Consider the following 13,389-nt stretch of genomic DNA (forward strand, 5'->3'; position numbering starts at 1 on the left):
TTTAGGTCTGTTTATAGAAAAAACACAAATCTCCTGAAAGCCAGGGAAGCTTGTTGAACAGAGTATAAAGAACAATAGTAGTAGGCCAATTTTAGGAGGAGTCTCCAGAACCATACTTCTGTCTCTGTCTCTCTCTCTCTCTCTCTCTCTCCCTCTCTCCTTCTTTCTCTCTCTCTCTCTGTACATTTTGTTCTGTTTTTGAGACAGGATCTTCGTGTAACATCCCTGACTGTCCTGGAACTCTGTAGACCAGGCTGGCTTCATTTCACAGAGATCCTCCTGCTTCTGCCTCCTGACTGCTGGGATTAAAGGCATGCACCACCACCACCCAGCTTCATATTTATCATTTTTAAGCCTAGACAAATCATGTTTTTTAAATGTGTATGTAGTGTGTGGGAGGTGGTGGGGTGCTGAAGTTCAAACTCAATAACCATTATATTCTGTTTTGAACTTCAAGCATGTCTCTAAGACCTATACTTAGGTCTGAGTCCTCTGGTAACAGCAACAGTAACGTAACACACATTTAAATGGTTGAGCACCGAGCCAGACACTTACATTCAGTTCCATAGGGAAAGTACCAGGGTTGTCTCGATTAGAGGTGAAGAAATGTGAGCCACCTTTGCCAATCCCACGGTAGGCAGCTGGAGTGCCGAGACTGGAACCAGTACTCTGGCTTTGTTCTGTGGAGGTGCTTGTGTTCTCAAGCGTTGAAAATACTGCTGGCTGTCCCCTGTGAAGCAAGCTACCGATGTATCAACAAGAAGGCAGCTCTGTGTCATTTCCAAGAACACTGACATTTTTCAGACCCTGGCTGTGTAATGTTTTCTTCCATAACAACATCCATCAGTCAGCGAAGGGAAATCTGTCTCTATGGGATGGAAATAATCAGCTCAGCTGCCCCCCACCCCCATTACAAAAATCCCTGGGAACTAATTACACAGGGCTTCACTTCCTCTCTGCCAGGGGTAACTGACAAAGGGCCTCAGATAAGTATGATTCTGCTTTCCCAAGGCCAGACTTGACCGTACAGTGGGGCCTTTTTCTAGATGGTATCCAGATGATGGCTTCTTCTTGGGCAGTGACTTTTCCTTGCTCAAATAATAGCTGTGATCTCGATGGCCATGGCATGGTGGGTGGGGCTCCCCGGTTTTCCTGCTTTGGCTTCGACCTTGTCTCGGGGCTCATGCATCTCTGAGTAAAAGTGCCAACTTCTCTCTTTAACATGGGTTTAGACTTTAGAGATAATTTTGGAAATGAGTCTATGACTTCCTTTTTTGAGTCTAAAAGCTTTTTTTTTTCTTTTCTCTTTATGATACTAAGGATTGAATCCAGGCAATTTTGCATGCTATAAACATACTTCACACTGAGCCACATTTGTAGGCCATGGTTTTGCATGGTTTTATTGTATAGCCCAGCTGGGCTTTGAACTCCTCATTTATCCCAGGCTGGTCTTGAATTCCTCATTTATCCCAGGCTGGTCTTGAACTCCCTATCCTCCTACTATAGCTTCCCAAAGACAGGATATCATGTGTCCACCATATATATATATATATATATATATATATATATATATATATATATATATATATATATATATATGACAGGATCTCACTCTGTAGTTCTGGCTGTCCTGGAACTTACTATTAGACCATGCTGTGGTTTAGCTCATGTAGACTCATGTGCCTCTGACTTCAAAGTGCGGGAGATTAAAGGGATGCACCAATATGCCCTGATCTGGCTAAATTTCTTAAGTTAGATTGCTGGGGCTAGCTTCTAAAGCTTGCAAGCATGTGTCCTTACAAGAGTACATCAAGTATCTCTTCTGTGTGTGCTTAATCATGCACAAGCTTTTAAAACTCAGCCAATGGGATGTTTGCAAACAAGGACCTATGCAGTAGATTTTCTAAGCCAAGAGCTGATGGAGGAAGGTCATTGGCCAATAAAGAAACTGCTTGGCCCTGTGGGTGGAGTAAACAGAACAAAATGCTGGGAGGAAGAGGAAGTGAGGTCAGAGTCTCGACATCTCTCCTCTCGGGAGCAGACGCCTGAGAGAGACGCCATGCCCCGCTCCCGGGCAGACACACGGCATGAAGCTCCAACCCAGGATGGACTAGGCTAGAATCTTCCCGGTAAGACCGGTTCTCACAGATTATTAGAGATGGGTTGATCGGGATGTGAGAATTAGCCTGTAAGTGCTAGAGCTAAAGGGCCAAGCAGTGCTTAAAAGTATACAGTGTCTGTGTAATTATTTTGGGGCATAAGCTAGCCGAGCAGGTGGCCGGGGTGCTGGGAATGCAGCCCCGCCGCCGCTCTTATTACTACAAAGAGCGGTGGCGCACACCTTTAATCCCAGCACCTCAGAGGCAGGGGCAGGCGGATCTGTGAGTTCGAGGAGGACAGCCAGAGCTCCTGTGAGACCCTGTCTGGGAACTGGGTGAGGGGTAGAAGTGAGGGGTGGATTTTCTATTCATGTAGTAACTTCTTTAAAACAGTTATTCCTGGCAGCATGGGGAAACTCCCTGGTCACTTATTCTTAATCCAGGATGGCCTTCTCTGCTTTGTTTTAGCCTTATTAGTAGTCAGATAAACTGAAAGCAGTGGACTTCTGGCAAAGAAGCAAGAAGAAGGCAGACTGAGGATGGGCAGGAGCCAGCACGGGTGGTCCTGTAACCTCTCCATGCTGTGAGAAACCAGGGAAAATCTGTAGCCTAAAATGTGGGGCACAGTCCTTATTCCCCCACTGTACACATGTAGTATGTCTCAGCAGATGACAGCAAGCACCCGGAGAGCCCTTAACACAATGTTTACATGTGCATCCTTCTAAAAAAGAATTCAGGAGTCTCTCCGCCAAAGACTGCTTCCTTCAGAGCCTGGGCCCTCTGTCCAAACTAAAGCCATTTGCGAGTGTGAAGTGTAGCCCAGCTGTTGTACACAGCACTGTAAACAGCAGAAGGTCCCTGCACAGCTGCAGGCTGATGTCACCTTCTGGGGGCTGTCCTGCCCTTTGCTTGTTGGAAGTAACAGCAGTAAGCCACCCACTCCCCAGTCCAATCTCTCGCTTTCTCTTTCCGGTCCCCCTCCCTCCCCCAATCTGTTCCCTCTTCATGGAGCTCACAGGAGCCAGCAAAGCTGCACACTGTTTGGGCTACTGGTTTCCATGTGTTTAGACAAAGCAAACACAGCCTTATCCAGTGGTTAATGGGAGAGGATTTCTGCATATCCTATTTGATGTTAAACACCAACATACTGCAATTATGTCTTCAAGCTGACAGTATTCTGAGTATAAGCAGATGCAGGAAACTGGCAGGGGTAGCATTTAATAGCCCTGTGCACCCACAGTAGACGCAGGCTGCTTGAGAGGGGTGGGGTCTACGGAGATGCTGTGTACTGCGTGTGCCGGGATGCTCCATTCTAGACGCTTGTGTACAAGACGCTTGTGTCTGGTGTGAGTCATTGGATGAGCTGGGCCATCTTGGCTTGTTATTTGCTGATGTATGAGATTGTAAAAACGGGATTTCCCTTACTAGAAACTGATCTCCTCATTGATTGGCTATGAAGCAATTTTTATAGATTTTTTTTCCATATAAAAAGCTAGTTTGAGACACACAAGGGACCTCATGGGAAGGCATCCATCCTTCTTGTTTCTATATGTTGGAAGGTCAACTGGCAGAAACTAGTGTTAGATGTAATAGAGTAACGTTGGACATCTCGAATATCTTTGCTTCCTTGATAAACACTTTAATTAAGAAGATATGTGTGAAGAGGGTGTTTGATAGCAATTAAGAAAGCCATCCATTATCTTTTATTAAATCCTTTTAAAGAAAAAGAGCCTTACAGTATTTAATCCCAAATGTTTTCTAGGATGCCCCTGCCCTCTGGTTTTCATCCCCTGTTTTGGCTCGTCCCTCCAACATTACTGCTTTGTGCATTGGTTTTTTTGTCTGTCTGCTCGTTGTTTTGAGATAGCCTTGCTATGTAGCCCAGGCTGGTGTCAAACTCAAAGATCTTGTTGCTTGAGCCTCCTGGATGCTGGGACTGCAGGCACGCAGCACACACCACCACATTTGGCTCTTCTTTGTGTACCTTTTAGTACCCAAGGCACAGTATGTACCGTTTAGATATAGATCATGTGGGAGTGAAGTTTTTAGTCTTTATAGTGGAAGTTTATCAATCTATTTGTAAAGTGACTCTACTTAAAGCCCCACTGGATGAATTAAAATCATAATGTCTCACCTCAGATGTGTTAAGATGGATGTTCTATATATTTTTCTTTAAAACTAAAAAAATGAGATTATTACAACTGTATCATTTCCGCCTTCCCTTCCTCTAAACCTTCCTATATACCCGCTACTTGTGTTATATTTTTTTTTAAAAAATATGTTTTGGTGAGGATGTGGAGAAAGGAAATCTTGCTCATTACATTGTAAAGTCACTTAGTAACTGAAAGTGGAATTAGCCCTATGAAACAGCAATTCCTCTTCCAGATATAGACACAGGAAAATTCAAGCAGGAAGCATGCAGCTGTTGCTGTACCTATGTTCATGTAGGACCTATGTTCAGTGTAGCCAGGTGGTGGAAACAGCTTACATGCTATCGGTGGATCAGTATGTAGTGTGTACACACAGTAGAGTCTTAGTCAGCCTTAAAGGAAAGGCAGCTGTGGCATAAGCTACAGTGTGGATAAACCCCGAGGACAGCATGCACAGTGACATAAACCCGGTAAAAGGACAGGCACTGTGTGGAAGAAGGGGGCTCTCCGAGGTGGGAGAATGGTGGCAACAATCAAAACGCATTACCTGTGTGTGAGGTTACAGAGAGAAAAGATTTATCTTGGTTCACGGTTTTGGAGGTATTTTGATGCCGTTCCTTTCTGCCATCACGGCAGGGAGAGCACACTGTTGAGGAAACCATTTGCCTCATGCCTGGGGAATGAAAGTGAGGACGGGACAGCATCCTGATGTTCTGTGCAGAGGTGTGCCCCGGTGACCTGTAATGGTGTGTAAATGGTGTGTGTTTCAGACACTGAGAAGATTTAAAGGCTCTTTCTCTCTTTTTACGTCCTCTCTAGTCGCAGCTTCAAGCACCTGTGAGAAGCTGGAAAAGGCCAGGAATGACTTACAAACAGCATATGAAGGATTTGTCCAGAAACTAAACCAGCAACACCAGACGGACCGGACAGAACTGGAGAACCGGCTGAAGGAATTCTACACAGCAGAGTGCGAGAAGCTTCAGAACATCTACATCGAGGAGGCAGAAAAGTATAAGACCCAGCTGCAGGAGCAGGTCTGTGCCCCGCTGGGCTGCTCTGGGCGAGGCTGTCTGCTGGAGTTTCGGATGCTGTCTACATTCTTAATGAGTTATCCCTTGCTTTTTTTTATATATATATATATCTGGGGGAAAGCTGCTGGGATTTTTATGATGAAATGATGTTGCGTTAAAAGAGGGAAGTAGCCAGGCACAGTGGTACATACCTATAACCCCAACACTCGGAAAGCTGAGGCAGACTGCTTCAGCTGCAGAGAAACTTCAAAGTTCAACATGGGTAACTTAGTCCCTGGCTGGAAGCAAAGCCTGAAAATAGCCAAATATGACCTCGGTGATACAGAAGTAATGACTCCCTGGCTTTAGTCCACAGTATGAAAAAAAATTCTGTAATCCCACCAGCTAGCTACCTGGAGAAGTTGGGGCAATTTAGTAAGACTGTCTCAAAATAAAACATATATGGGGACCAGGGCTCAGAGATGCAGCGAGAGCCTGAAAGCATTTCCAAGGCTCTGGCTAATCCCTAGCAGTACCAAAAAAAAAAAAATCTTTTTAAAGAAGGTATAGAAATATCCCCCAAACAGTCCCCATGGGAGCATCTTGGTATTTTGGCTACTAAGCCACTTGATTGTACTTTTTTTTAAAATGCCTTTTTAATAAGCCATTTCCTCATTACTATCATAAACTGAATTTTCGGTTCCCTGTTTAGCTTTTTACTTAGTTATATGCACAGTTCCCACTATATGCCAGGCAGAGTGGGCAGTGTGACAGGCGTGGGGCTGAGGCGGACCTGTGAGGCACAGCTTCACTGCTTCTGCGGGACTTGGCTGTTACCGTCATTGAACCCTGTAGAGCTTGGACCATCTTCCTCCCTGGCGAGGATGCAGGGGAGCTGCGGGAGGGCCAAGCCCCAGAGTGGGCTGCTCCACACATGGGCTAGAAACCCATTAGATGGGTGTGCGCACATGAATGAAATCCCTGGTTGGGTGCTCAGCTTAGCACTCCTGTTCCCGTTGGTAAATTACCGTTCTCTTTGTTCCTTACAGTTTGACAACTTAAACGCTGCCCATGAAACCACGAAGCTGGAAATCGAGGCTAGCCACTCGGAGAAAGTAGAGTTGCTGAAGAAAACCTATGAGACCTCCCTTTCAGGCAAGGGTGCTTTTGGCCACTTCGGTGGAGATGTAATGGAAATGCGTCATCGTCCCTGAAACGGAAGAGATTCCTAGATGTCGCATGCACAGAATACCCTGTGGCATTCACTTGGCAGGCCTCTTGGTTTTCTTTGTGCACTGTTCACTGTTAGCAGGTGCCCTGTTCCCTTAAGGGTGCAAATAATGGTTAGTTAGAGATGTCAGGCCTTCAGTAAACAGGATCAACTTCCAAAGACTCTGGACAGTGGCAGCTGCTACTTTAGGTCCTGGAAAGGTTACGGTGTCAGTAGCGCCAGCATGGTGCTGACAAGAATCCAGGCTTGAGCAGTCTTGCACACCATGGCTGTGGTGCAGTACAGGGGGCGTTGGATGGACAAGAGATGCTGTTGTGACCTCACCGTGGTTGGAAAGCTTGAAGTCAAAAGGAAGGAATGAGAAGCCATCCCCGCCTTCCTCCCTTTTTTTTTTTTTTTTTTTTTTTCCCAGGACAGGTCAGCTGTGCCATGGCTGTCTCTCATGAGCCTCTGCAGCTCACAGAGTAGCAGGGATGTATGACTGAACTGGCTGTGCGACCTTTAGTGAGGGACTTCTCCTAAGAGAGGGAGCTGTGTGGAATCAGACCATGGGAGACAAACGTGACTGGCACAGGCACATTTAGTAAACATTGTCTTTTCCCTGCTATGAATGGGCTTAGTTTTAGATTTTTTTCCTGTAATAACTATAAAGAAGACAGCCCCCCCCCCCCCACACACACACAAAGACCAGAAATCAAAAGCCTGTCTTTTGAGACCCAACCCTTCATTCTGAGATTTTTGAAGGTTTCCTTAGCCTCTGATAAGCATCAGTTTCTGGTCATTGAACCCAAAATCTCTGCCCTATCTAGTAAAACTATTCTAAGAAGACGTGGCTTAATTTATAGAATCACATCTGATTAATTGAAAAGAATGTAATTTGTGCTCCATCAGCTTCCACATCTGTATGTATCAGGCTGTGGAGTCATGATCTCACAGGGTGTTATTTATCTTAAAAATAAAAATAAAAACCAAGTCCCCTCTTTCCAGAAATCAAGAAAAGCCATGAAATGGAAAAGAAGTCTCTTGAGAATCTACTTAATGAGAAGCAGGAATCTCTAGAGGTGAGTGGTCCCTCCAGGCGTGGTGCTGTCGGCTGGTGTGGACTACACCTCTGTGCACCTTTGATCCTTTTCTGGTGTCTGATGCTCCACGTGTTACCGTTTGCGTCTTAGAAACAAATCAATGACCTGAAGAGTGAAAACGATGCTCTGAATGAAAAGTTGAAATCCGAGGAACAGAAGCGAATATCCAGAGAGAAGGTGAACTCGGTGAGTTGTGTATTCCTCTGTTGCTACTGGATTTTATTCTGCTCAGTTGCCAATTGATTCTTTAGTGGATAGAGACGTGATTGTGGTTTAGAGCCTTCTTCATGCTAGCTGTGTGTTATTGTACAAAAGAATTTTGCTCATTGATTTTTTTATATTTATTTATTTATTGTGTATACAACATTCTGCCTCCATGTATGTCCACACACTAGAAGAGGGCACCGGATCTCATTACAGATGGTTGTGAGCCACCACGTGGTTGCTGGGAATTGAACTCATGACCTCTGGAAGAGCAGCAGGTGCTCTTAACCACTGAGCCATCTCTCCAGCCCCATTGATTTTTTTTTTACAACCCCCAAATGATACACAGATTCAAATCCAGAGGTCCGAGCAACTACCTATGGGAAACTGAGAAAAATCCAAAACTAGAAACTTTTTTGCTATATAAAAAAGAGCCGGGCGGTGGTGGCGCACGCCTTTAATCCCAGCACTCGGGAGGCAGAGGCAGGCGGATCTCTGTGAGTTCGAGACCAGCCTGGTCTACAAGAGCTAGTTCCAGGACAGGCTCCAAAACCACAGAGAAACCCTGTCTCGAAAAAACCAAAAAAAAAAAAAAAGAGCCTACCTTATCATGATTACACAATCATAAACTTTAGTATTATAGCATACTGATGACATTGTGTGGTATTGATGGCTGGTACCTAATTCCAGAATGTTTTTATCTCCCTGAGAGAGACCTGAACTCATCAACTGTAACTCTCCATTCCCCAAAGGACTCCTGCCCTGAGTAAACCACCCTTCTGCTCTGTTTCCATGGATTTGCTTGCATTCCAGAGAACCATATACATAGTCTTTCGTAATTATCTCCCCTTAGCCTGACGTTGTCAGCTCATACATGTATACACGTAGACAAGCACTCATACGCATAGAATAAAGTAACTTTTAGAAGTTGTTAGGAAATTACTTTTCTCAAATGAATATGAGGAGATTTACCTATGTGTCTCCCAAAGTCCTTTTAAGGACCCCCATGGGATTTTGCTTTTGAAGAACCTGGAATTGAAGATACTTGTGTGGTCTCTGTTTTGACCCCTCTGGGTCTGGGACCCCTCCCAGCCTTCACAACACAGGTTGTTTGACCCACAGAACACATTTTTCCCCTTTGTGAAGTAAAGAATTTGGAGACTGGGATAAAGTACATGCAAGTCTCTGATTCTCCACCAGGATTCCTCCAGAAGGGAACGACTACCCCAGGAGGTTGTTTTGATCATCTAAATCCCTGAGTCCTGTCTGAGAAACTTTGATCTAACATCTGGCCAATAGTCGGATATAGATGATTTGTATCGAATTGTCAGATGTTCAGTTGAATTTCAGTCAGTAGGGTGTGGGGGATGCCCCGTACTGGTGGTACCACGAGTGTCCCTTTGGGAGACTGTGTATGTTCTGTAGTAGGTTACAACTGCCCTAGAGATATGGTCACGCCGACATAACTATGAGGAAACCCCAAGGGCTCAGAACAAATCACTGTACGTTATTTCCCAGAGTCCTGCATATTTTCCTCAGAGATTGACTTTGCTTAGAGAAAGTTGTTGCCTTTTTTTTTCCCTCCAGACTCCAGTTTAGGACTAGAGAGGGCCCCACCTCTATCCAGAGCTGTTTTTATGTTGTAAGCAATGGTTTTCTTGTTTCTAATAGGAGATTTGATGAAAGCAGTATCTATATCCCTATTAAGCAACTAAGAAAAATAAAATGTTTGTTGTCAATATTATGACCAAAATCTTTGAGGTCAAATTTATTTGAACTCTTTATTTCTTTGAAACTGCTAGAAGAGTTAAGCCAGGCATCATGACTCATCCCTTTAATTCTGCCACTGGGGAAGTTGAGACAAGAGGATGGCCACAGATTCAAGACCAGACTAGGCTGTGTGAATCCTAGGCCAGCCTGGGCTGTAGACTGAGACCTTGTCTCAGAAAAGACAACAACACAAAGAAACATACATTTAGCTGGTTATGGCAGTGTATGCTTGTAATCCCAGCAATGGGAAACCGAGGCAGGGGGATTGCTGTAAATATCAAGTCAGTCTAGGTTTCATAGCATGACCCTACCCGTGTTAGAAAAAAAAAGTGGCAAAAGGAAGTCAGTCACTTACTGCACGCTTAAGTCTACTCAGAGATTCTAACAAGAAGCTGCACTGTGTAACGTGTGGCATAAGTGAGAGAATTATCTTGGTGTATTTCCTCCAGAAAAACCCTCAGGTCATGTATCTGGAGCAAGAACTCGAAAGCCTGAAAGCCGTGTTAGAGATCAAGAATGAGAAGCTGCATCAGCAGGACATGAAGCTGATGAAGATGGAAAAGCTGGTATGTGTCTCCCAGGGTGGAGGACTGAGCACCTCCTCCCAAGGGGAGGGGGGCACGGTGTCACCTAGGAGCTAGGGACTTGGAGCCCATGGCGCTAGAGCTATGGGTCTGGGCTAACTTGTACTTCATGGTGTTTGGAAAACACACAAAGGGTCAGAGAGGCTATTTTCTTGTCCAGATCTATTAGAGGCTGATTCAGCATGGCTTTCTAGAACACTTATTTTTTTGATGGAATACATATAAAGCCACATTTACTTTAAGAAAAACTGTAGCAAACAAACCAGGCTCATATTTCAATAGCTCAGAATCTTAACTTGGCCTAATGAAAACTTTGAATTACACTAAAACCAATATTTTAATGCACCACCCACTCCGAACAGGAGAGACAGGTGGACATATCAAATAATCTCATTAGCATAATAATATAATCTAGTGGATTTCCTTATCTTTTAAAGAATTAGAAAATGGTTAAAAAAAAAAGAATCATGTTGGTAAGATTAGCCCAACTGGAAAACAGCAAGCATTGTTGACAACCATGATTAGAATTTGAGCCTTCACAACTGTGTTTGAGGAGTGTGTCCTATGTGTACTGTCAGCCCTGGGCCAGCCCTAAAACGCAGGGTGTGCTAGTCAGGACACAAACCAAACTGGCAGGGCTTGTCAGAACAGCTTAAGTGACCCTGGCTCTTAGCTGTCTTTTGCTCCCAGCTGCCTGCCAGCAACCCACCCACCCAGTGCTTCCTCTCTTGCCTCCTCCTAGCTGTGGGTGACTCCTTTAAACCTAGACCAGTCTGGACAATAGCGAGCCTGGTGCTCACTCTTATCTGTTTGGCTTTTGTTTGTTTGGAGTTTGGGGGTTGGCTTAGTTTGGTGTTTTATTTCCTAGAAATAATTAGCTGCTTTTTTTGAGAGAGGTAAGGCTTAAATTAACTTATAGGCACCTCCTTGACCTTGTCAGGAAATGTGGTAATAGTCGGGGGAAGGCTTTTTTTTCTTTTTAATCCACAATAGCATTTTGTTTGGCCATGATGAAGAATGAAATTATGTCATTTACAGACGTAATTGATGGAATTGGAGATGATCAAGTTAAGTGAAATAAGCCAGACCCAGAAAAACAAACCCTGTTTTCTCTCATCTGTGGAGTCTGGATGATGATGAGACTAGGGGGACCACACTGGAAGAGAATGAGGACTAGCAAGGGGAGAAAGGAATGCGTAGCAGAGACTAAATATGGTCAAAGTACACGAGTCACTTGGAACAAAAATGCCGCCATAAAGTCTGGTTACCGTGGACCATGAATATGTGCTAATAATTTTTATAGGAAACACATATGTAGTGGCCAGAGGGTGAGGGGTGGGTGGAACAATCCATGTTTATCAGTCAGACACGAGTGTTTCTTAGATGCTCTGCGTTCACTGTGCAGCCAACTTCTTAAAACCTAGTGTCTGCTCAGGTTGGTTAGTCGTTGCTGTCTGGGGCTGCTTGGCCCTTTACTGTGGTCCACATGTGGCCCATCTGGGACTGTAAGCTCACAAGGGGGCTCACTCCCACACCGATGCTTGGCAGGCCAGTGGGTTCCGGGCCCTTGGAATAGGCGGCTTCACAGAGATGATTGGGGGTGTCTCTCTTTGTGGGCATTCACCCCCATGGAGGCAAGCATGGCCGCACAGGTAGCAACCACCTTCCCATCCGGAATGTTCTGTCAACCCCACAGTCCCAGGACAGAGGTGTGCGGGTGAGGGCTCACTGTAGTTGATTTGAGTGCAGGCACAGGGTAGCCCCACGCTTCAGCTGCTTCAGTGAATGACACCAACATGGGCTGTAAACCAGGCCAAGAACAACTCAACCGCTGTTCCCTAAGAACGAAAACGAGAGTGGTTGCTCAGCTTCAGTTCTGATCATCATGATTTGGCAAGGCTCATGGTTGCCCTCCACCCGCCATGAAGCGTAACCTCTCCCAAGCCACCGAGGCAGTCTCCAAACTGACATTTGAAGTCCAGCCCAGTTCTAGCTCGAGAGCACACAGCCCATCTATCATGTAGGGGTCAGAATCGTAGCTGACGTGGACAGCTGGGACTCTTCACCCTCTGCCCATCTCAGAGGCACCAGAAGTACAGGAAGTGGCTTTTTTTTTTTGGTCTGGTCAGGAATGCAAGAAACTCCTGGTTGTTAATAAGCCCCACCCAGTACACGTAGCCCGCCTTGGCAAAGGTCATCCCGCTACACCCGCTCAGCAGGCAGGCAGTGATGACTCACGAGACCCTGTTAATAAGTTGTTGCCCCATCTTCCATTCACGATTCTGAACTTATCAGATCTCTGGTGATAAAAAACTGTTTTAAAAGTATAAACATGTTTTAATTTCTAGTAAGCCACGATATTTCTGTTTTATGCCCCGACTAAGAGGCATCGTAACAGTATCAGTCAGCCTTACACTGCTGCTTATAACACAGGAGGATAGGTTGCTATGACAACGAGTACACCCAGGGCCACTGCCACATGGTGCACTTAGGAGTTCCCGGCCTTTAACGAAGTTAGAACACTTAGTCTAGTAGGCTCCTCCTCTAAAGGAACAGAGCTGACTGGATATACGCTAAAGGAGAGTTTGCTAGATTGGTTTACATAATAAGCTCAGAGTAGCTGCCCGAGAGCCTTGTTCAACCCACAAGGCCAGGTGCCACTGCTGTTCCACGCTGGTGCCAGAGGCCACCTGGAGGATCCTGGAGAGCCCCTGATAATGAGTCCACGCCAGAAGCCTGAAGAAGCTGACTCTACTATCAGAGACAGAATCAGCAGCAGCAAGAGGGTAGATAAAATCTCAGCGAGAGTTAGGGCCAAGCAAGCACTTTCTACTGTGTCCTGGGGTCTCAGCCACTACCAGATAGTGCTTGCCCACATTTTAGGCAATCAAGCCGATCCCCGCCCCACCCCCTCACGGCATACCCACAGGCCAGCCTGATGGAGACTATCCTTCATCCAGGCTTTCTTCCCAGATATTTCTAGCTGGTGTCAAGCGGCAAACTAACCATCACATGAGGGACATTGCCTAAGAAAGCAAGTTTTGTTCGGAGAGCCAGCCCTGTCAGTAGTTAGCTTTGTGACGTCAAAGGTCGAGCTTTTACCTCTATAAAACAAAACATTGGAAGAATAGTATTTTCAGGTCAACTGCCACTGTTTTTAATTCCAAGTTACCTCGGTTTGTGGTTTTATCTTGAAGGTTTTATTCTAAGCATTTCAAGGTGTTTCTCCCCCTAGCTCCTCCTGCTTTTATTCTGTAGA

The 13,389-nt window shown here is 45.3% G+C and overlaps 1 protein-coding gene across 7 annotated transcripts in view; it reads left to right on the forward strand.

Annotated features, from left to right (window-relative positions):
- The window catches only part of Mtus1 (microtubule associated scaffold protein 1), a 139,914-nt gene that overhangs the window by 122,653 nt on the left and 3,872 nt on the right, over positions 1–13,389 (forward strand). For all 7 annotated transcript variants that reach the window (XM_041644445.1, XM_041644443.1, XM_041644446.1 and 4 more), the window contains 5 exons: positions 5,069–5,283; positions 6,309–6,414; positions 7,478–7,551; positions 7,663–7,758; positions 9,996–10,112. In XM_041644445.1, coding sequence (XP_041500379.1) covers positions 5,069–5,283; positions 6,309–6,414; positions 7,478–7,551; positions 7,663–7,758; positions 9,996–10,112 — 608 coding nt within the window. The remainder of the gene's footprint in view (positions 1–5,068; positions 5,284–6,308; positions 6,415–7,477; positions 7,552–7,662; positions 7,759–9,995; positions 10,113–13,389) is intronic.

Source organism: Microtus oregoni, unplaced genomic scaffold (assembly GCF_018167655.1).
Source record: "Microtus oregoni isolate MIOR12 unplaced genomic scaffold, Mior012 000096F_ref0000112, whole genome shotgun sequence".
In the NCBI taxonomy this organism is placed as follows: Eukaryota; Metazoa; Chordata; class Mammalia; order Rodentia; family Cricetidae; genus Microtus; species Microtus oregoni.